The 24,209-nt window shown below is 38.7% G+C and overlaps 1 protein-coding gene and 1 pseudogene across 1 annotated transcript in view; one reads left to right on the plus strand and one right to left on the minus strand.

Annotated features, from left to right (window-relative positions):
• The window catches only part of PYROXD1 (pyridine nucleotide-disulphide oxidoreductase domain 1), a 35,512-nt gene extending 11,774 nt beyond the window's left edge, over nt 1–23,738 (minus strand). The window contains exons 1-6 of the mRNA XM_033222705.1: nt 23,524–23,738; nt 20,580–20,660; nt 10,388–10,507; nt 6,056–6,184; nt 3,399–3,472; nt 235–395 (exon numbers count right to left, since the gene is read on the minus strand). Of these exons, the coding sequence (XP_033078596.1) occupies nt 235–395; nt 3,399–3,472; nt 6,056–6,184; nt 10,388–10,507; nt 20,580–20,660; nt 23,524–23,607 (649 nt within the window). The 5' untranslated portion in view covers nt 23,608–23,738. The remainder of the gene's footprint in view (nt 1–234; nt 396–3,398; nt 3,473–6,055; nt 6,185–10,387; nt 10,508–20,579; nt 20,661–23,523) is intronic.
• Nucleotides 7,925–8,264, plus strand: LOC117090409 (annotated as a pseudogene).
• Nucleotides 23,739–24,209: the final 471 nt, after the last annotated feature.

The following is a 24,209-nucleotide window of genomic DNA, read 5'->3' on the forward strand; positions in this document are numbered from 1 at the left end:
GCAGATGGACTGAGTTATTCAATTCATTTTAAATTTCTTATTTTAATTGTACATATAAAATACATACATATATAAAATATATATAATAGAAAATCTGAAAACTTCATGTAAAGATACATAAAAACCCACATTACTATTTCCAAAATTTGTTTTATTAAATTTTCTTGTAGCCCTTTTCTATATGGTTAAAACAAAGTTTTGTATGAGAATTAACGAGCTAGGTGCTACGCTTACCTTCAGTTGTGTATCTGGTTCTTTTCTGTGCAATTTTAGCTGCTGGTTTTTCAGCAATGAGCTTTGAAGTCAAGAATTCAGCTGCTCCTGCATCGAAGAAAGTATTCCCTATAGCTTTATCTTTAATGGCCCAAATCACTTCACAGCCTTCAATTTCATACCTAAAAACAATATTGAAGTTACTAAGAGTAATTTCAAAAGCCTAAGTAAAAAATCTTTGCATTTGCAAATAATGATCTCCTGAAGCAAAAGCAGGGAACACATTTTTAAGGTAAACTGGGAAAAACTGATTATAAAGAGGAATATTAACGTTCTTTAAAGATACTAAGAAAAATAGAATAGTAAAAGAAACTAAAGCTGTTTACAGAAAGAACCTTTAAGTGACAAATACATGTACTGAATATGAATATGTATTAAGTGACAAATACATGTAATTTCATTACAATGTACATCACTAGAAAATGTTCAATTTCTACAACACACTTATTATATGAATGGCCCCCGGGGTAAGCAGTGCTTTTTAAAAATGCTAGTTATAGTGTAATCAGTAATGCATGGATGGTACATAGCTATAATATTGAGAATCAGTCACTTATTTGCTAACGACTTTTTGTATCTTCAAAGCACATTGTGGAAGGAGATAGAAAATGGAGAGAATCAGAGATATAAGGTAAAAATCCTAAGGATCAAGATCGAGGATCCTAGAGGAAGGAAAGAATGGACATGGTATATATAAGCCACCTTCTATTACTATTTACCACTAATGTAAGGTAATGGGCATGTGATATTTTATTCTAAGTTTAGATACTTTCCTAACAATATTCATTTCACAAAGTCCCTGAAGTCCATTATAATTAAGGAGATCATATAATTTATCATCTAACTTGGGATACTATCTGCTACTAATAATCATTTTTGGTACAACTGGTGGAAATGGAGACAATCCCAGTCAAATAAGACATATTGGCCATCCTAACTATAATAGGATTTTATCTAAACTTGCAATACTAATAAAATACTGTAATTAAAAAGTTAAGGTATTAATTTTTCACATTTCTTTACAGTACAAAGTATTGCCATCTTTATTTCGCAGACTGATATAACATAGTTAGGTTATACAACTTTTCAAAACTAATCAATAAACAGATTACAGACAAAAGGTTTAGTACATCTGAATCCAGGTCACTTGATATTCACACTTTTCAACATATGGTGGTAAGGAGCTCCTTGCTTCATCTAATAAGTCTTTACTTTTCCAGCTCTCCTATGTCAGTAAACATTTACCCACCAAATTTCAGATTAGTGGGTGAACATTCAATTTTATGTTACTCTGTCATATAGCATTACTGACCAGTGAAAAGTGGAACACACACACATTTGGTAAAAAAAGTTTGTATTTCAATTTACATACAGACATACAATTATCATGTAATGCTTTCTTTTTGATAAACTGGGAATTTATATTACCATTTTAAAATTTAAAGTAATATTACAATATAACACCTATCAGTGCAGTTTAACATACTGATGACTGACTACCAGACGAAGTTATTACAAGCAACCACAAGAAACTTCAGTACTTGCTCTACCTCCGAAGACACCTTTTAATCCTCTTTTCCTAACTTGAACTATGCAAGATGCACAAGTCTGACGATTATCATCACACACAGAGGGGAAATATGCTTTCATTTTTAAAATGACTCTACAAAAACAGACAATGAGGTATTGCAGTTTTGTGAAGTTATGAAAAACAGTATCTGTTTGAAAAGTAAAGGATTAACTTACACTTAGAAACAAGAAAACAGATAATAACTGAAAAAAATGTATAATGAAGAACATGAGTATTACTTTCACTGAAACACAGTGTAGAAAAGGTAGGAGTATGCCAAGTTTCATGACAGACAAAGACCTAATCATTTAGCAGACTTAAAGTCAGAGAATAACATTATGTGGGTCCATTTTTAATTATCAAAGAAGAGCTTACTAAATACAAAATTATAAGTTTTATCCTATTATACTGTCTTCAATCTCCAACTTAAAGAAAATGATGAATCGGATTAAATGTAAGACTCTGAACATTTTTGAACATAAAATTTTTAAATGTAAATAATGACAGTTACAATAATAGCGATACTTTGGTGATAGCTGATGGAGAAAATCTGTCATGTATATATTACACACACAGATTTGAAACACCATTTACAATAAATCTATACCTCTTCCCTCTTGGCCCACATTTTGGTTTTGACCCTTTCTCTGTATTTCTACATACAATACCACAAACTTCATAACAACAATAATGACTGCTACCCATAGTACTCAGACAATTTAAGAACTCCTACAGGCTTCCACTGGGTCAGATCATCCTCTAAAAGAGGGGCAAAAACCTAGTCTGAGAGTTGGATTGAATGCAAGTGAGTAGAGATACGGCTTTGGAAGAGTCCTTATTTTGATTCAAATTTGTCCTCTTTGTGGTCTGACCCAACTTTATGGCCTGAAAAAGATCCAGACTATTTCATGTCAATCATCTGCTAGAGGATAAAATCATGAAGTGAATCAGTCTTCTGCAGGCCACAGCGGGATATTTCTCAATGGCTTTTGAACTTGTAATGTCATCTTAAGATGAAAATATTTCATATTAATTGATGTGTTCATATTTCCTAAGCCACCAAAAACCAAGAGCTGGAAGAACCACATATCCTAAAACAGGAGTCACAAATATTTTGGGTTACACTGGCCAGACAGGTAACATAAATGAGTGAAGCAGGATTTATCATATAAGCAATAAAAAGTGGTGAGGGTTATCACTAGAAATCTCAAAAGGTGTAAATATTTAAATTATTTTTAAACATAGAATATACTTATAAAACACATTGAGGGGCCAAATTTGGCCAACCACCTTGAGACCTAAAGCATTCCTAAAACATATATATTTTATAATAAAATTTCTACAATTATGGAGTCCACAAAAGCTAAAAAAAAAAAAAAAAGGTGAATTTTTCCCCTTGAAAACATATGAAAATTATATTTATCTTTGATTTTCAGAATAAAAAACATTTTCCAGTCTGCCAACAAATCACATGAATCACAAAGCAATTGTTAAATTTAAAAACAAATTATTTTTAAACAATTTAAATACGTTATATTTAAAAATATATACTTACACTAACTCAAGTGCAATACCACCGTTCCCTATGATCATTATTCTTTTAGCTTTAGTAAGCTGTTTCTGAAATTCCTATGTTAAAAAGAAAATAATGAGGCAGTATTTTGTAATAGCGGGCAGTATCTGAAATAAGAGGCTTCAATGATAATATTCGAAAAATGTAAATATTTTATTGAATTTGTAAAGAACAAAATGAATCGCACTTTCCCACTCTATCAGGGTACATCCTTCTCAATTAATATTACAAAAGTTCCCTTTTCTACTTTATCCCAAGCTGCTTTTATATCAATGCCTCTCCTGATTTTCCTTTCCTTTTAGGTCATTACATGTACAGTACTTCAGAATTTCAGCAGGAGGCACTATTAACTTACCACATTCCCAACTATTTGACCAAATCAATTATTCTTTCTTTTTGCCTAGACTCTCAGTTTCCCCAGAGTTACTCAACACTCAAAACTTCTAGGAATGAGAAGCTCAGCAGCACAGCGGTTAAGAGCAGACTCTGGAAGCACTGGCTCTAGCAATTACTAACTGAATGACTTTGCAAGTTGCTTACCCTATCTGCACCTCAGGTCCTTCAACTATAAATGGAAATGATAGCCGGGCGCGGTGGCTCAGGCCTGTAATCCCAGCATTTTGGGAGGCTGAGGCGGGCGGATCACAAGGTCAGGACATTGAGACCTTCCCGGCTAACACCGTGAAACCCTGTCTCCACTAAAAATACAAAAAGAAATTAGCTGGGTGTGGTGGCGGGTGCCTGTAGTCCCAGCTACTCAGGAGGCTGAGGCAGGAAAACAGTGTGAACCCAGGAGGTAGAGCTTGCGGTGAGCCGACATCGTGCCACCGCACCCCAGCTTGGGTGATAGAGCAAGGCTCTGTCTCAAAAAAAAAAACAAAAAAAAACACACACAACCAAATAAATAGAAATGATAAGTGACTATATATCCTGATGCTTCTGTAAAGATTACGTGAGATGATACAGACAAAGCTGGTAGGAGTAGCAGGTGCACAATAATATCAAAAAATGTTATTAACATTCTAAGACAGATAAATTGATGCCTCCACTCTCCAGAAAAAAAGACCACAATGAGCTTACCAGTGGTATTTTACCACTGGAATTACCACTGGTATTTATCAGTGGAATTATCAGTGGTAATTCTTTGGGTACTTTGGAAAGTATAGAATAGTCTTATTGCTTCAAAATGACATCTGAACAGAAAAATTCTCCCTCCTACTAAGTTTCTATTAAGTTTATCTCCAAACTTATACTATTCACTGAAGCTGATATCTTTGAAATTCTCCAAGAAAAAAAACCACTGAAGTTTATTTTAGTTTGTCCTTCATTGAGGATATTGCAATTTAAAAAGACCTGTAAGAGCACTGGATCTAGAAGTGAAAAGCACAAGTTTAAATTGTGTATCTGATAAACTTAATAGCTAAATTAGTACAGACACATAATTAATCTCTCAATCAGTTTCCTATTTGTAAAGTGGGAGTAATAATCGTTACACAGGATTATCACGAGGATTCAATGAGTTCATGTATGTAGCAGACCTAGCTGAAACAGTTATGAGCTCAGTCTCTGATAATATGAACTTAAATTGTTTACAAGAAGATAATCAAGTTCCTTTAAATTTTCTCTCAATTCCTAATTATTTAATTAAGAGAACAGGCTGAAAGAAAATCTTATTAATTTTTCAGAATATAAATTAATGAAAATCATCATGTCATGAGACAGAACAACAAACTTGAGGTTAGACATAGTATTGTGAAACCAGGAAGGGCTTCTCGGCAATAAGGAAGTTGTATAATGCTCCAAATACAGATGTTTCACCTTACTGGGATAGTTTATCTGGGGCAGAACAGTAAGCCAAGTGACTTTTTCTGTTCTATGATTCTACCATGATTTTGTACCACAAAGATCTTTTGAATATTTTTTGCTAGAGAATAAGATGCGTAATTTTTGAATTGCTTTTACCTTTTTGGAAAAAACTTGTGTTTCAAATGTGGTATGTATGAGTTATATTATTTAGGCTGCAAATCACATATTCCTAAAGTAGAGTAATGAATGTGTGTGTAATGCAAGTTGTTAATATTCAGCAGAGTCATTACATCTGGGTTATCTCATGCTGATAACACATCAGCATGAACTTAAAAACATAGTATCAACTAAAAATAAATAAACTGGCAGGAATAGGCCGGGCGCGGTGGCTAATGCCTGTAATCCCAGCACTTTGGGAGGCTGAGGCAAGTGGATCACGAGGTCAGGAGATCGAGACCATCTTGGCCAACATAGTGAAATCCCGTCTCTACTAAAAATACAGAAAAATATTAGCCGAGCGTGGTGGCAGGCGCCTGTAATGGCAGCTACTCAGGAGGCTGAGGCAGGAAAATGGTGTGAACCCAGGAGGCAGAGCATGCAGTGAGCTGAGATCACGCCACTGTGCTCCAGCCTGGGTGACAGAGGGAGACTCGTCTCAAAAAAAAAAAAAAGAAAAATTGGTGGGAATAAAACATAACCACTCTGTGGTTTATTGGTCATGAAACAAAATTCCCTTCTGCCATTGTAGTTTAGGAATCATAAGTGGAACACTTTAATTCAAATGTAGAAAAGTCTTTTATTTTCCTTCCCATGATCCAACCTTAAAATGTTACCTGAGCACTGTCTGTATCACGGATTCCTAATACGTAAGGATTTCCTTCACATATCAACTTTGGTTTAGCTCCAGCACACAGACAGAGTTTCTTATATACATGCTGATTGCCATCTTCTGTTAAAATGCACTGTAAATACACCAAACAATGAAAGAGAAGGGGGACACATAATCAACATGGATACAATTTCACTTTAAATTAAAAATTCAATAAGGCAAAAGCAAAACATAATACATTAAGGTTGCCTCTTGGTGGCACTCAGTTCTTTGTTACAGCAATTACAAAACTAAGCATGAGAATACCTGCACTAATCCAGTTATTCTTAATCATTTTAAGCTCATGAACCATTCTGAGATCTTGTGAAAACCGGTCTTTCTCCTCTGGAATAAAAAGGTACATTCACGTAAAGTTTTACATTAAACTTCAGGGAATCTCATGTTGGTTGAAAGGGTATGTCGACCCCAGATTAAAAACAAAACTTCAAGAAATTTTTTAACTAAGCATTCTCACAAGGTCAGGAGATCGAGACCATCCTGGCTAACACAGTGAAACCCCGTCTCTACTAAAAATACAAAAAAAAAAAAAAAAAAAAGCATTCTCATTATACCCGTGACAGGCCTTAATGAAGATTTCTGATGTCAAGGGAAGTTTCTGTAAGACGACCTAGTAATTCTAATCACATCATACCTTCGTATCTATTATGAGTACGGAAACGCAGTGAGTGGTGCAAGAAGTTACGGTATATCTTCTTAATCTAAAAAGACTAGGAAGTGCTATAAAAAAAGCAGTATTTATATTCTTAAGCAAAAATAATGACTTTACTAGCAAACAAAATGCCTTTGGGGTATACTTTAGTATAAGTAAAGAACACGATAATCTTTAATCCTAGCATGTATTGGCTTTAAATTTATATTAATTTTTAATAACAAAAATGGGTCTCAAACTACGTATCAGAGATCTATTGCTTTCGTTTTTTAATACTGAAAGAAAAACTACATATAAATAGTAGCCTCCAGAAAACATTTAAACATAAATGCATGCTACTACGAGAGATGTTCAACTTTGTTTGAATGATTTAAGCGCTCATGTTTGTGCCAATTATTTGATTTACAAACCTTGGCAAATTGTATCATAGCACTTAATACCCAATGAGACATTTCTAACCCAAATTAACTCTTTAGTTGCAAAACAAATACATAAAACCAGTAATCCAGCATAAGCATAAGCCATATAGAAATTTTATACAAGTCTTCTTTCAGATAATCTCATTAGAATTTTATCTGACAAGAACAAAAGTTAATGATAGGCACTGACAAAACTTAAAAAATAATTTGCATTTAGCTGCTGTAAAAACAAACAGCACAAACACAAAAACTCTTTCCATACTGCTAAATTTTTGCCAGGAGATGTGAAAGTAAAACATACTATCTCTAATTCACTAAAATATGTAAAGGACACTTCTCCAGACGGAAGTGAGTGACACACTCTGCATCCTCGCCTCACCAGGAAACTACTGAAGTTCCTGGGGAAGCACAGTAGCATTTCATAAAAACAAAATGGATGGAGAGAGGCCAGGCGCAGTGGCTCACACCTGTAATCCCAGCACTTTGGGAGGCCGAGACGGGGCGGATCACGAGGTCAGGAGATCCAGACCATCTTGGCTAACACGGTGAAACCTCGTCTTTACTAAAAATACAAAAAATTAGCTGGGCGTGGTGGTGGGTGTCGGTAGTCCCAGCTACTCGGGAGGCTGAGGCAGGAGAAAGGCGTGAACCTGGGAGGCGGAGCTTGCAGTGAGCCGAGATTGGGCCACTGCACTCCAGCCAGGGCGACAGAGCAAGACTCGGTCTCTAGCAAAAAAAAAAAAAAATGGATGGAGAGGAGAAAACCTACGGTGGCTGTTAAGGCCCTGATGCCAAGTATGTGAAACTGATATCATCTGATGGCCATGAATTTACGGTAAGAAGAGAACATGCATTAACATCAGACACCATAAAAGCCATGTTGAGTGGCCCAGGTCAGTTTGCTGAGAAGGAAAACAATGAGGTCAACTGTAGAGAGAGACCTTCACATGTGCTATCAAAAGTATGCATGTATTTTACACAGAAAGTTCGCTACACTAACAGCGCCACCGAGTTCCCAAACTCCCAACTGCACCTGAAATATAGTACTAGAACCGCTGATGGCTGTGAACTTCTTAGATTGTTAAATAAAAGAAATTATAATAAACTGTTAAAAAAACCAAAAATGTAAAGGACAATGGATAAGAGAAGGCAGACATGCACTGCGTGTGAGATATTTTTCAAATGGTAATGGGAGGCATCCTGATTCATTCAAATGCCCTAACACATAAATTCCCTCACAATACATTTAGCATATTTTGAGAGCCCACCTCAAATACAAAACAAATTGACAAAGATATTACTTGGAATATGCAATACCACTATAAGTATTAGAAACTTATCTGGTTTGGGGATTCAGATTTTTTATTTTTTCCTGATAAAATTCAATACTTTTACTTTTTTCTCTTAAATTACTTGTGTTTCAAATGTGGGATGTGTTTTATCTCCTTTAGGGATATCTCCCTATTTTATGAATTAGACCTCATATATTAGAACTGCCTTATACAAACAACTACAAACCTACTTCTTATCTTGCCTAAAGTTCATCTGAGGATACTGTAAATCATCTAACAACATCCTTTCCTCAGATTGCCTTCTTCATTCTCATGCAAAGGGTTACTGAGTCCTACTGAATTTATAGTAGAAATCTCACTCAAATCTTGGATATGCTTTACAACTACATTGTCCCTGTCTCAGTTCAGGCCTTACATCATTTTTCAAATCAATTTTTTAAAAAATTGTTTATTCTTTTTGAGAGAGTCTCACTCTGTTGCCCAGGCTGGAGTGCAGTGGCACAATCATAGCTAACTGCAGCCTTGAACTCCCAGGCTCAGGTGATCTTCCCACCTCGGTCTCCCAAGTAGCTGGGACCACAAGTGCACGTCACTATGCCTGATTAATTTTGTGTGTATTTTTTGTAGATATGGGTTTTTGCTATGTTGCCCAGGCTAGAGTCGAACTTCTAGGCTAAAGTCATCCACCTGCCTTGGCCTCCCAAAGTGCAGGATTATAGGTGTGAGCCTGTACATAATTTCCTGACCCTTTACATAACATTTGACTATCATAACCACCTTCTAATTCGGTTGGCTACTGGCCACTTGTTCATTCTCAATACTCCTATCAGATGCATCTTCCTTAGAAAAAAAAAAAATCAATTTTATTATTGATGCCCCAGCTCTTAAAATCACCTTACAATTTCTCCCAAATATAAAACAAACTCAACTTCTTTTTTTTTTTTTTTTTTTTTTTTTGAGACGGAGTCTCGCTCTGCCGCCCAGGCTGGAGTGCAGTGGCCGGATCTCGGCTCACTGCAAGCTCCGCCTCCCGGGTTCACGCCATTCTCCTGCCTCAGCCTCCCGAGTAGCTGGGACTACAGGCACCCGCCACCTCGCCCGGCTAGTTTTTTGTATTTTTAGTAGAGACGGGGTTTCACCATGTTAGCCAGGATGGTCTCGATCTCCTGACCTCGTGATCCGCCCGTCTCGGCCTCCCAAAGTGCTGGGATTACAGGCTTGAGCCACCGCGCCCGGCCACAAACTCAACTTCTTATAGGATGACATTAAAAACCCTTCAGGATCTTATTTACTTAGCTCCTAGCCTTGACTGCCAATCTCCTTTACTTAATCATACCCTAATCCCTTTGACATCTCTATTCTTCATATTTCTTTTCCTTTCTTTGGGTCTTTGTACATTCAACCTCCTCTTCCTGGAATGCCCCTTTCCACCTGGCAAACTCTTAATTTCACTCATCTGTTAATACCCAGCTCATTTTACTCTCTCTGTGAAGTCTTCCTAAATCCCTGATATCAGAGCTTTGATAGTATTTCAGTGACCGTGTTTTTTATATGTCAATATAATTATAGTACGCATGTTCATATTCCCTTTGACACTGACAGTTCCTAGGAGCAGACACCTCGTATTATCCCTACTGCATCCCAGCACCTAATGCAGTAACCAGAACACAGTGGACACTTTATAAACAATAATGTAATTTGAAATGTGAAGACTAAAATCCCAAATCTAATTATATAATTCCAATAAACTTACAAAAACTGTATTTTTTATAATAATACTGGAAATCAATGTCACTAAACTTTATATATTAAAAACTTAAATGGTGGTGGTGGTAGAGCTGGAGTGAAAAGAAGGCAGGCAAAACCTCATCAAGATTCAATAATGGAAAATGTTATTAAGAAAACAATGATCTTACGTGTTCTTCACTCTTCAGTTGCTTTACGCCAGATTCTATAACCTTAATGTTGGGAAAGCGTTTTTCTAACATGGTACTTGATTGTTCTTCAACATCAAATTCTTCCAATACTTTAGAAATCTGTATAGATCAAAGAAATTAAAAATGTATATTTTTAAAGTATTTTCTTTCAAGAATCTTAAATAATAAAAATACTTTGCTTTTATACACTATTTTGTGTTTGTAAAACAAAAAAGTTAGCCAACTGCACTATATAGAGTGAAAAGAGGACTGGACTCAGCATTTAGGGACTTAAATATTTGCTTGGCCGCTCCTTGGCAAGTCAGGTGTTATCAGCCATTGTTTCCCAGCTAATAATGAGAACTGACCTGTAAAATGAGGGGTAACACCACTTCCATTTCTACAGTTTAGTCAAACAGCTTATTTATTTCCTTATCCTTCAAGCTTGCCCTCTCTATTTACTAGCAGACCTTATGGTCATCTAGTCTTTGCACTCTTCCTTCCTGTTCTATAAAACCATCAGTATTCTTGTAGACTCACTTTCCTTTCTGTCCAGCTGAAGTTCAGTTGTGAATCATTTCACCTTTTCCCTAAATCCTTCACTTCCTTGCTCTCTTATCCTAAACTGTTAAACTGAAAACCCCCAACCCTATAAACTATCTACTTGCTCTAATCCTAAGCCCAGTTTGCTGCAGAAAGACCACACAGCCTTACAGATTGATATTCAACCTCAGCTGCTCCTTAAAAACTGCATGGAAATCTTACTGCATGCCCTTGTCGACAGTTCTCAAACCTTTTGGTCTCACGACCCCTCTATGGTCTTACAAATTATGTAAGAACCTACTTCTAGGGTTATTTAAGGATCATATATTTGAAACCTTTAGAAGACTACTTGGTGCATGGTAAACACTTAATAAATGTGAATTATTAGTAGTAATCTTTTTTCTCCTTTAAAAATTATACAAGTCATGAATCATGCTCTTTGTAACACTAAACAAACAATACATAATAGAGAGTAAATGTTAAAGTCTCTCTTTATCCCTCTCCAAATCTCATCCATAATCCCTCAGGATAAGCACTAGTGACTTTTTGGTGTTATGTTCTACACTTTTAATCTCTGTATCTTTTTTTTTTTGAGATGGAGTCTTGCTCTGTCGCCCAGGCTGGAGTGCAGTGGCCGGATCTCAGCTCACTGCAAGCTCCGCCTCCCGGGTTCACGCCATTCTGCTGCCTCAGCCTCTTGAGTAGCTGGGACTACAGGGGCCCGCCACCACGCCCGGCTAGTGTTTTGTATTTTTTAGTAGAGACCGGGTTTCACCGTGTTAGCCAGGATGGTCTCGATCTCCTGACCTCATGATCCGCCTGTCTCGGCCTCCCAAAGTGCTGGGATTACAGGCTTGAGCCACCGCGCCCGGCCTTAATCTCTGTATCTTATGTGCCTAGTACATTGGCAATATATAACATAGGTACTCAATAAATCATAAAGATAATGCCATTTCCCACTGCTGTACACAGAATAGCTGTTATTGGCACATTTAAGCTCCCAACCCTGTGAAGTAAGCAAGGAAAGTATTAATACTACAGGAGAAGCAGCTTACAGAGATCTTCCAAGGCTACCCGACTAGTAAATAAGAGGCCTAGAAACCAAGTTTTTTCCTTCTATTGTGCATAACTTACAAAACTGGCAAAAACTGAATTCAAGTCTCACAACTCTTGGATTATGATACTGAATTAGGTCTTCTGGAAAGGTAATTATGAGACCCAGCTATACATCTTTCTCTTATGGATACAGTCTCAGCCTGTCATTAAATATGTACTTTTACCTTTTAAAGATTAATAGCTATAATTTTTCCTCTATTTCTCCCAAACTCCATAACTCTTTGGCTATACCTAACTAGTAAGATAAGATATCATATGTATCTCTGCTTAGGTTATAAAGGGACAACATGGTATATGCCACTAAACTACCCTTGGTCTTACAGGTTTACAATATGAGAAAAATATTTTCCATTATCAGGATATTACAAGAAACATCGTATTAAATGGAGGGCTATGGTAGTAGTCTTCACTGAAGGGTGGGAAGAAAGATAGAACCTATGTTTTTTGCCATTTTATAAATTTTATTTTGCATAGGCTTTATAACATTTATAATTGTAGTTCTATAGCTCATGCATATAACTTTTTAGTATACATATATTGGGATGTCAAGGCAAAATATTTTAACAGTTGAGTTACAGGATCAAAAAAGTTCGGAGATGGCTTTTCTATACTATGACCCCACTGTTCTTAGACTCCTATTATAATGTGAATATAAATTAATGGAATACAAAGTATTCCGAGATGCTTATTACATATCTGAAACACCAATTATCTGTAAGTATAAACTTGGCTTGGAAGTACTTTTCTGATTTGTAAACACACATACACATACCCCTACCCATATTTATAATAAATATCTACACGTATATTTGTACCCATTTTAGATTTGCAGAGCATCTTTCCTGGAAAATTTTTATTGGAAACTTTCTCAAAAGTAATTCTAAGTGGAAGGAAAACTGAGAAAAAGAATAGAAGACTAAAAATTCAGTGTAATTCTGGGAGCTTTTGGTATTCTATGTGAATAATTCTCAACTTGAGGTTTTTTCAAATGACTGTCAAAAGAGTATTTGTAATTTTAAACAATTAAAACACTCCAGAATGCATGGAGGTTCTATCATCAAGATGGCTAGGCAGGAGACACCAGCCTTCATTCCCCCATTAAAAACACAAAACAAATATAGACAACTATTCACAAGCCAAAATAGCCGAAAGAGGGCTCAAGGGCCCATTAAACAATCTGCAGCAACACAGTGGAGCAAGAAAATGGAGAATAGCCACCTAAGAAGAATCAATAGGCCGGGCGCGGTGGCTCAAGCCTGTAATCCCAGCACTTTGGGAGTCCGAGACGGGCGGATCACGAGGTCAGGAGATCGAGACCATCCTGGCTAATACGGTGAAACCCCGTCTCTACTAAAAATACAAAAACTAGCCGGGCGAGGTGGCGGGCGCCTGTAGTCCCAGCTACTTGGGAGGCTGAGGCAGGAGAATGGCGTAAACCCGGGAGGCGGAGCTTGCAGTGAGCTGAGATCTGGCCACTGCACTCCAGTCCGGGCGACAGAGCGAGACTCCGCCTCAAAAAAAAAAAAAAAAAAAAAAGAAGAATCAATAATGACCCTGGCACACCTGAGAAACCAGGAAATGGCTAGGAGCAAAGAAAGGCAGAGGCTATCAGTATCAGTCATATGGTGGAGAGCACTGTGGTCCATGGTGGCCTGCACTGCAGAGGAAACTGGCGTTCCTTGCTACTGTGATGGATCCAACAACCATTCCTGCCAGGGAACCCCAGAGAGGGAGACATGGCAGCACAGCTTGTCTTCACAAAGAAGTGACCAATGTCAAGATGCTTTGGGAAAGGAGTCACTTCATCTCTCAACCCCATAGTGTCCCAATCCCAATCCCACGTATCAGACCCAGGGTCTACGGCCTGCACTGGGCCCACCTACATCTCAGACACCAGAGCCATCATCATGGTAAGCTAGTGTGCACTTTGGGCCCTGCAACCAAGCCTCACTGCACATGTCTGAAATCCAGGCATTAGCTCAGCCACAGTTGAAAGCAAGGCCCTTCCCTGACACTGAAGCTGCTACAACTTTGAGCACACCTGTGTTCCCATTCCTGGTTTCCCTGGCTGCTTCACAGCACACCTGTGTTCCCATCCTTGGTTTCCCTGGCTGCTTCACAAGCATCCTCACCGCACATTCTATTGCCAATACAGCAGTATGGGTACTTGCCCTCCAGGCAACAATGTCATTACTGTCCCAGATCCCAGAGCTTTTGTTCCTCCATGTATGCCGGTGTTTTGGGTCTCAGCTCTGTCACTGTCCCACAGGTACCACTTATCAGACACCAGTGCTGCTGCCACTGAACCTGAAGGCAGACTCGGTGCCAATTGGGATCCCCTAAGCCACAACTTCCTTGTGATTGGGAGGCTCTTAGCAGTCACTGACATTGAAAACCCCAACAACCCTCACTACCACTGCAGACATCCAGAGTTGGATGCTGAGGATCCCTGCAATCTTCAACAATTAACTCAGCTGACAGAGCTTCATAGACCCTCACTGATGCCAGTACTGCTACATCCTATCCAACAAGCAGCCCTCCCCATAGGGGAAGGTCTTTCCACAGCAAAACTAGCCCATACTTGTGAAAACAGTGAGTGTGTCATCAAATGTGCAAACATCAACATATGGCAACAAGAAACATGATAAACCAAGAAGCCATGCCACCAAAAGAACAGAAAGAAATGGCAAAAAGAAACATGACAAACCAAGAAGACATGCCACTAAAAGAACACACACACAAAAAAACACTGCCTGACAAAGAATTCAAAATAATTATTTAAAGAAGCTGAAGGAACTTCAAGAAGTTACAAACAAACAATTCAATTAAATCAGGAAAATAATAAGCAACCAAAACAAAAAATTTAAAAAGACAAGTTATTAAAAAATAAAGCAGAAATTCTGGCGATGAAAAATGCAATGGATGAAACAAACAAAAAAAATGCAACAGACTATGTCAATAAAAGAACTGATCACACAGAAGAAAAAATTTGTGAATCTAAAGACAGATTATTTGAAAATATACAGTCAAAAGGGAAGAAGAAAAAATAATGAAAAGAATGTAAAAATACGGAATTTAAAGGATGGCATCAAAGACGCAAATCTTTGAGTTATAGGAGTAGAAGGAGAAGAGAGAGACAAAGGAGTAGAAAGTGTATTTAAAGAAGTAACAATAAAAAACTTTCTGAATATGGAGAAAGATATAAATATCCAGGAACCAGAAGGTCAAAAGTCTGTAATCAGATTCAACCCAAATAAGGCTACACCAAGACATATTATAATTAAACTGTCAAAAATAAAAAACAAGGAGAGGGCCATTACAGCAGAAAGAGAAAAGCAAATCACAATAAGGGAGTCTCCAAAAGGCTAACAGCAGATTTCTCAGGAGAAACCTTACAGGCCAGGACAAAATGAAAAAATAACACGATTTGGACGTCTGTCCCTGCCAAATCTCATGTTGAAATGTAATCCCCAGTGTTGGAGGTGGGAGATGGCTAAATCATGGGAGCAGATTCCGCATGGCTTGATGCTGTCCTTGCGATGATGAGTTCTTGCGAGACCTGGTTGTTTATACATATGTGGCACCTCCCCTCACACTCTCTCCTTTGCTCCTGCTCTCACCATGGGATACATCTACTCTCTTCGCCTTCCACCATGATTGTAAACTTCCTGAGGCTTTATCAGAAGCTGAGGAGATTCCTGGCACCATGCTTCCCATACAGCATGTAGCACTATGAGCCAATTAAACCTCTATTCTTTTTTTTTTTTTTGAGACGGAGTCTTGCTCTGCCGCCCAGGCTGGAGTGCAGTGGCCGGATCTCAGCTCACTGCAAGCTCCGCCTCCCGGGTTTACGCCATTCTCCTGCCTCAGCCTCCCGAGTAGCTGGGACTACAGGCGCCCGCCAACTCGCCCGGCTAGTTTTTTCTATTTTTTAGTAGAGACGGGGTTTCGCCGTGTTAGCCAGGATGGTCTCGATCTCCTGACCTCGCGATCCACCCGTCTCGGCCTCCCAAAGTGCTGGGATTACAGGCTTGAGCCACCGCGCCCGGCCTGAACCTCTATTCTTTATAAATCACCCAGCCTCAGGTATTTCTTTATGGCAATGCAAGAAAGGCCTAACATAAATCATATATTCAAAATGCTGAAGGAACAAAAAACAAAACTGCCGACTAAAAATACAGTACTTGGCAAAGCTGTCCTTCAGAAATGAAAGTGAGATAAGGACTTTCACAGACAAATAAAAGCTGAGGGGGTTCTTCACCACCAGACTTGTCTTACAAGAAATGCTACAGGGAGTTTTTCAAACTGAAAGAAAAGGACACCAGTTAGTAACATGAAAACATGTGAAAATATAAAAATTAACTGGTAAAAGTAACTACACAGTCAAACTGAGAATACTCTAAAATTGTAATGGTGGTGTGTAAGCCACTTATATGTTTGGCTTACACAAAACTTAAATAAAGACAAAACTAATAAATATAACAATAGCTTCAATAATTTAAGGGCTATATAATATGAGGTAAATTGTGGTATCAAAAACATAAAATGTGGCAGAGGAGTAGAGTAAAAGTGTAGAGTTACTTTACGTGGTCATAGTTAAGTAGTTTTCAGCTTAAAATATCCATTATAGCCAGGCACGGTAGCTCAAGCCTGTAATTCTAGCACTTTGGGAGGCCAAGACAGGCAGATCACGAGGTCAGGAGATCGAGACCATCCTGACTAACACGGTGAAACCCCGTCTCTACTAAAAAATACAAAAAAAAAAAAAACTAGCCAGGCGAGGTGGCAGGCGCCTGTAGTCCCAGCTACTCGGGAGGCTGAGGCAGGAGAATCGCGTGAACCCAGGAGGCTGAGCTTGCAGTGAGCTGAGATCCGGCCACTGCACTCCAGCCCTGACGACAGAGCAAGACTCCGTCTCAAAAAAAAAAAAAAATCCGTTATAATTGTTTTACATAAGCCTTATGATAACCACAAAGCAAAAACATACACTAAATACAAAAAGATTAAGGAATCGAAGCTACCACTAGAGAAATGCTAAAGGGAGCTCTTCAAACTGAACGGAAAGGATACCAATTAGTAATTAGGTATTCAAGTAGGATACCAATAATTTAATTAGAAGGAAGACAGGAAGAGAGAATAAAGGAATATAGATTTGCAAAACAACTAGAAAATAATTAACAAAAAAAGGCAGCAGTCTTTACCTATCAACAATTACCTTGAATATCAATGGACTAATTCTCAAGTGAAAGAAATAGTGGTTGAATGAATAAACACACAAGGTCTAACTACATGTTACCTACAAGAAATTTACTTCACCTGTAAGGACACACAGGAAAAGGGAAAGGAGGGAAAAAGATATTTCATGCAAAGAGAAAACAAGAGAGTGGATGTAACTGTATCAGATAAAATAGCCATTTGTAAAAAACTATAAAATGAAACAAAAAAGGTCATTACAAAATGGTAAAGAGAACAATTCATTATGAAGATATAACAACTGTAAATATATATGCACCTAACATCCGAGCACCTAAATAATAAAGCAAATATTAACTGATCTGAAGAGAGACACAGATTGTAGTATAAAAAGAATAGGGGTGGCTGGGCACGGTGGCTCACACCTGTAATCCCAGCACTTTCGGAGGCCAAGGCATGCGGATCACTTGAGGTCAGGAGTTCAAGACCAGCTTGGCCAACATGGTGAAATCCCATCTCTACCAAAAATACAAAAAAAAAATTAGCTAGGCATGGTGGCACACACCTGTAGTCCCAGCAACTCGGGAGACTGAGGTAGCAGAATCACTCGAATCTGGGAGATGGAGGTTGCAGTAAGCCAAGATCGCACCACTGCACTCCAGCCTTGGTGACAGAGTGAGACTCTGTCTCAAAAAATAAAAGAGTAGGGGATTTCAGTACCCCACTTTCAACAATGAAAAGATTATTGGACATAAAACACTGGATGTGAACTAATAGATTTAACAGACACATACAGAATATTTCACTTAGCAGCAGAGTACACATCCTCTTCAAGTGCACATGGAACGTTCAATAAATCACAATAGGTCACAAAACAAGTCTTAAGAAATACAAGGATGAAATCATATCAAGCACCTTTTCCCTAGCACAATGATATAAAACTAGAAATTAATAACCGGAGAAATTTCAGAAAATTCACAAATATTTAGAAATGAAACAACACTCTCCTAAAGAACCAGTGGGTCAAGAAAGAATTTTTTTAATTAAAAATACCTTGAGACTAATGAAAATGGAGACACAACATACCAAAACTTACAAGATTCAGCCGGGCGCGGTGGCTCAAGCCTGTAATCCCAGCACTTTGGGAGGCCGAGACGGGCGGATCACAAGGTCAGGAGATCGAGACCATCCTGGCTAATACGGTGAAACCCCGTCTCTACTAAAGAATACAAAAAACTAGCCGGGCGACGAGGCGGGCGCCTGTAGTCCCAGCTACTTGGGAGGCGGAGGCAGGAGAATGGCGTGAACCTGGGAGGCGGAGCTTGCAGTGAGCTGAGATCCGGCCACCGCACTCCAGCCTGGGCGACAGAGCCAGACTCCGTCTCAAAAAAAAAAAAAAAAAAAAAAAAGATTCAGCAAAAGCAGTTCTAAGAGCAAAGTTTATAGCAATAATCACTTATATCAAAAAAGGAAGATACCAAGTAAACAACTTAAGGTTATATCTCAAGGAACTAGAAAACCAAGAACAAACTAAGCTCAAAATTAGGGAAAGGAAGGAAACAAAGAGCAGAGCAGAAACAAATGAAGTAGAGACTAGAAAAACAATAGAAAAGATCAACAAAACAAAAAGATGTTATTTTGAAAATACAAAAAAATTGAGAAACCTTTAGCTAGACTGAAAAAGAGACAAGACTCAAGTAAATAAAATCAGAAATGAAAGAGGACACTTTACAACTGATACAACAGAAATACAAAGGATCATAAGAGACTATTAGGAATAATTACACTCCAACAAATTGGACAACCTAGAAGTGGATACATACCTACATACAGCCTACCAAGATTAAACCACAAAGAAACAGAAAATCTGAACAGATCAGTAATAAGTAAGGGGATTAAATTAGCAATAAAAAGTCTTCCATCAAAGAAAAACCCAGGACCTGATGACTTCACTGCTGAACTCTGTCAAAAATTTAAAGAACTAATACCAAGCTTTCTGAAACTCTTCCAAAAAATTGAAGAGGAGGGAAAATTTCCAAACTCATTTTATGAGGCTAGCATTACCCAATACAAAAGCCAGGTAAGGATACTACAAGAAAAAAAATTACAGGTCAATATCCCTGATGCACATAGATACAAAAATCTTCAACAAAATACTAACATACTGATTTCAACAGCATATTAAAAGTAATCAATTCACCAGGTGTGGTGGCTCACACTTGTAATCCCAGCACTTTGGGAGGCCGAGGCAGGTGGATCGTGAGGTCAGGAGATCGAGACCATCCTGGCTAATATGGTGAAACACCATCTCTGCTAAAAAATACAAAAAAGTAGCCGGGCGTCGTGGTAGTCGCCTGTAGTCCCAGCTGCTCAGGAGGCTGAAGCAGGAGAGTGGTGTAAACCCAGGAGGCAGAGCTTGCAATGAGCCGAGATGGCGCCACTGGACTCCAGCTTGGGCAACAGAGCAAGACTCCGTCTCAAAAAAGAAACAAAAACATCCTGGCTAACACAGTGAAACCCTGTCTCTACTAAAAAATAAAAAAAAATAGCCGGGCGCGGTGGCGGGCGCCTGTAGCCCCAGCTACTTGGGAGGCTGAGGCAGGAGAATGGCGTGAACCCGGGAGGCGGAGCTTGCAGTGAGCTGAGATCCGGCCACTGCACTCCAGTCCGGGCGACAGAGCGAGACTCCGCCTCAAAAAAAAAAAAAAAAAAAAAAAAACAAAAACAAAAACAAAACAACAACAACAATAAAACACAAGTCATCGATTCACCATAATCAAGGGGGATTTATTCAGGGATGCAAACATGGCTCAAAATATGCAAATCAGTAAATGTGATATACCACATTAACAGAACAAAGGACAAAAATCATGACCATCTCTATAGATACAGAAAAAAAAATTCAACAAAATTAAACATCTTTTCATAATAAAAGCCCAACAACTAGGTATAGAAGGAATGTACCTCAACATAAAAATGGTCATATACAAGCCTATAGTTAATACTATATTGAATGGTGAAAAGCTGAAAGCTTTTCCAAGATCAAGAACAACACAAGGATGCCCATTCTCAACACTTCTGTTCAACACAGTACTAAAGTCCTAGCTAGAGCAATTACATTAGGTAAGAGAAAGAAATCGAAGGCATCAAAATTGGAAAGATTTTAAATAGCTTGACTTAGCCATTCCACAATGTATACATATATCAAAACATCATGTTGTACAGCATATCATTGTACTTGTCAATTTTTAAGAAAGAAAAAAATAGTTACCCTAACGCTATGCAAGTTAAATTGCAATTTTTTCAAATTAATATTAAGAAGTTATACAAAGGTTCTTACCTGCTTGAAATTCGTAACTGCTTTAATAACAGGAGAAGCTGTTACCAAGAGAATATCTTCTGATGGGAAGTGAGTAGCCAACTTATTTTTAAAAAGAGAGAAAAAAAATTAGGACAAATTACTTTAAGTACTGGCATATATGGTTTGGGGTTAAGGATGATGCAACTTTAATAATGTAATTAATCTAGAAAATTAAAAACCCACTGCTCCTCATCTAAAGGTCTCCATTATCCCCCGTCATGTTCTTATCTATGGGGCAATGGTGAATAATGGTAAACTCTGATACTGATAAAATAATACATTTACAGCAAACACTAACAAAGAACTGCTGAACAAGAAAAGTGATATAAAGAAGTATCCTTTATGGCCGGGCGCGGTGGCTCAAGCCTGTAATCCCAGCACTTTGGGAGGCCAAGGTGGGCGGATCACGAGGTCAGGAGATCGAGACCATCCTGGCTAACACAGTGAAACTCCGTCTCTACTAAAAAAATATAAAAAATTAGCTGGGCGTGGTGGCAGACGCCTGTAGTCCCAGCTACTCGGGAGGCTGAGGCAGGAGAATGGCGTAAACCCGGGAGGCGGAGCTTGCAGTGAGCCGGGATCGCGCCACTGCACTCCAGCCTGGGCGACACAGTAAGACTCTCCATCTCAAAAAAAAAAAAAGAAAAAAGAAGTATCTGTTATTTACTTCAACTATTTTGTATATCAATTTAGAGTTATAATGCAGAGGATGAGAATAAACTATTTTCCTAATTAACAGTTAAACCAACTTATATTTATCTTAAAATAATATTTCATTTGTCTTCAATGGGATGAAATCAAAGCAAACCCTCAATATTAAACACTTAGAATATTGGTCTGACTTTCCCCAAGTGCTTTGGCACTCCTATTCTGCCTCTTCCAGTCAGTACATATTGTGGGATGATAAAGCCATTTTAACAATAGCTTCAACAAAATTTAGAGGTATAACTTGTTAATGTTTCATTATTTTCCTTTAGCTACAACCTCTTTCTTCACTCTGTACCTGAAAGCATTTTCTTATCTCAAAGTCTGGTTCCTCCACACCACCACCCTCAATAATCTGGCTTCTATTCCTACTATATCACTAAAACAGCATGTTTGAGGTATCCATGAATCCTTAAAATCCAAGGGATTATTTCTTTTCTTTTTTTTAATGGAGATGGGATCTTGCCATGTTGCCCGGCCTGGCTTCGAACTCCTGGCCTCAGGCAATCCTCTCACCTTGGCCTCCCAAAGTTCTGAAATTACAAGTGTGAGCTATGGTGCCCAGCACCCATGGGATTCTTCTTAGTCTCATTCTATTTGAACTTTCTATATTTGGCAATATTATTACTCTCTCCATCTTTCTTTCCTTTGTATATTCTGTAATTTATCTCGTTTCCATTGCTAGATGAGGTCCTCAAAACTTCTTTATACTACTCAAATCACCTTGAAATTGACTCTCCAGTTTCACGTATAAACCAGCTGCCTCTGCCACAAATACATTGTAACTAATCATCTTTCAAACCTTTTCACATCATCAAGTTACTCCACTGCTCAAAAACATTTGACTACTTGTAAATTCTTCTTAAGTTCTTAGCATGATTTATAAGATTCCTTATGATCTATGCTTTAAGCTTTACTGCTCGCTGATGATCCATGCTTTTCCACTGGAGATGACATTTTTTTCTTGAATACTTGAACTTTCACTCATTCTCTCAAAAGGAGATTTTAAAAATACCTCCTTCGATTAAAAAAAATTCCTCTTCCCTAATTCACTCCCTACCTACTCCACAGGCACCTCTAAGATAACCGTTGATATCTCTTGCATAGACATACAACATTGCCTCTTCCACTAGGCTGTGGGTCCCTAGTATGGTATACCATGCTGTTTATAGTTGAACACTCAGCCCTTAAATACGGTGCCTGCATCATATATGCTTACTTAGTGAATAAATGAAAAATACGCATCCAATAATGAAAACACTTGAGTTTCTTGCACTATTTCTTATGACTTCAGCGATTGCTCATGTTTATATCAACAAAATAACCTAGAACTTTTTGGAATACACACATGTATATGAATATATACGGTCTGGCTATTCAGTATCAACAGGAAAGCATGCCCTACATGCACATAATCCCTTCCTGATTGTTTTACAAAACATTACTAGAAATAAAGTATCTTCTATCTTGGGAGTTCGAAGTATAGAAAACTTACGTATGGGATTCTTTATTAATTAGTTAAGGTGCACTAAAGACTTGGCAACTATCTGGAAACTAAACTCAGTCATCCATGACAATTAACAAAGGGGGCTGAGGGCCGGGCGCTGTGGCTCAGGCCTGTAATCCCAGCACTTTGGCAGGCGGAAGCAGGCAGACTGCTTGAGCCCTGGAGTTCGAGACCAGCCTGGCCAACATGGTGAAAACCCTTCTCTACTAAAAATACAAACATTAGCCGGGCGTGGTGGCGGGCGCCTGCAATCCCAGCTACTTGCGAGGCTGACACAAGAGAAGAATCGCTTGAACCCGGGAGGCAAAGGTTGCATTAAGCCAAGATCGCACCACTGCACTCCAGGCCGGGCGACAGAGTGAGACTCCGTCTCAAATAAAAAGAAAAAAAAAAGAACGAGGGCTGAATTTTTTGTCTAAATACGAAGTCCTCATGTCTGCTCTGACATTACAAGGATCTGAGCACGGATCTGCCAGCTTTGGTTTCTCGGCAATAATTTGCCTCCCACTCCTCCCTGCGCCTGAGAGAAAGCTAGTGAGGCCATATGAGGACCACCAAGCAGTTTCTAAAATCTGGGAGCAATAAGTGCGAAAAGGATCCAGCAAAAGAGGAACCCGGAAGAAGAAAAAGGGAGGGGGTGGGAGGAAAGCCTTCAGCGCTACCGCCTTTGGGGTAGAGGAAAGAGGCGGAACCACCTGAGCACCGCCCTACCTGCTCCGCACAAGTGACGCCCGCGATGCCGCCGCCGACCACCACGAATTTCCCTGCAGTCGGGGGAGGGCGCGCTGCCTCCATGCTGCCGGACTCCCAGTTGTTTACTGAATATCGCGGCGGAGCACCGGACTTTGGACTCCAGGAGAGGAAGCAGCCAAGAAGCGGTCACTTCCGGTGCCTGATCTACGGAATCCGACCTACGGGTGCTCCGGAGCTCATACTTAGTCTTCTCGAGTGCCTGCTGCCCGCTGCGTTTCGGAAGCAACGAATTGTCTCGTGGTTTTCAGAGCTTTGCGTTACTGTTACTACACCTGAATGTAGTTATTCCACAAAAATCTGACAAAGAGAAGACCAAAAAATAAAAAAGTAAAGAGGATGGGTTGCCCAAAGAAGTTTGATAAATTACATATCTAAAGATAGACCAGTATTCTCACGGGATAAAGCTTTCATATAATAGATGAATTGGTATGAAGTTCTCATTATTTGTTTCTGAGAGAAATTAGAGGCGCAGATCTCATGCTCTCTCTTATTGGCAGAAGGAGCCCCACTTATTAGCAGAATGTCTTATTGGCAGAATGACAGCGCCACTCGTGTCATTTTTGTAGATGAAGAAACAGTCTTCTGAAAACCACTTCATTGCCACCGTTCACCTAATAATCCAAGGTTTTTGTTTGTGGAAGCAC

This window comes from Trachypithecus francoisi, unplaced genomic scaffold (assembly GCF_009764315.1).
Source record: "Trachypithecus francoisi isolate TF-2019V2 unplaced genomic scaffold, Tfra_2.0 Lachesis_group11, whole genome shotgun sequence".
NCBI classification, from domain to species: Eukaryota; Metazoa; Chordata; class Mammalia; order Primates; family Cercopithecidae; genus Trachypithecus; species Trachypithecus francoisi.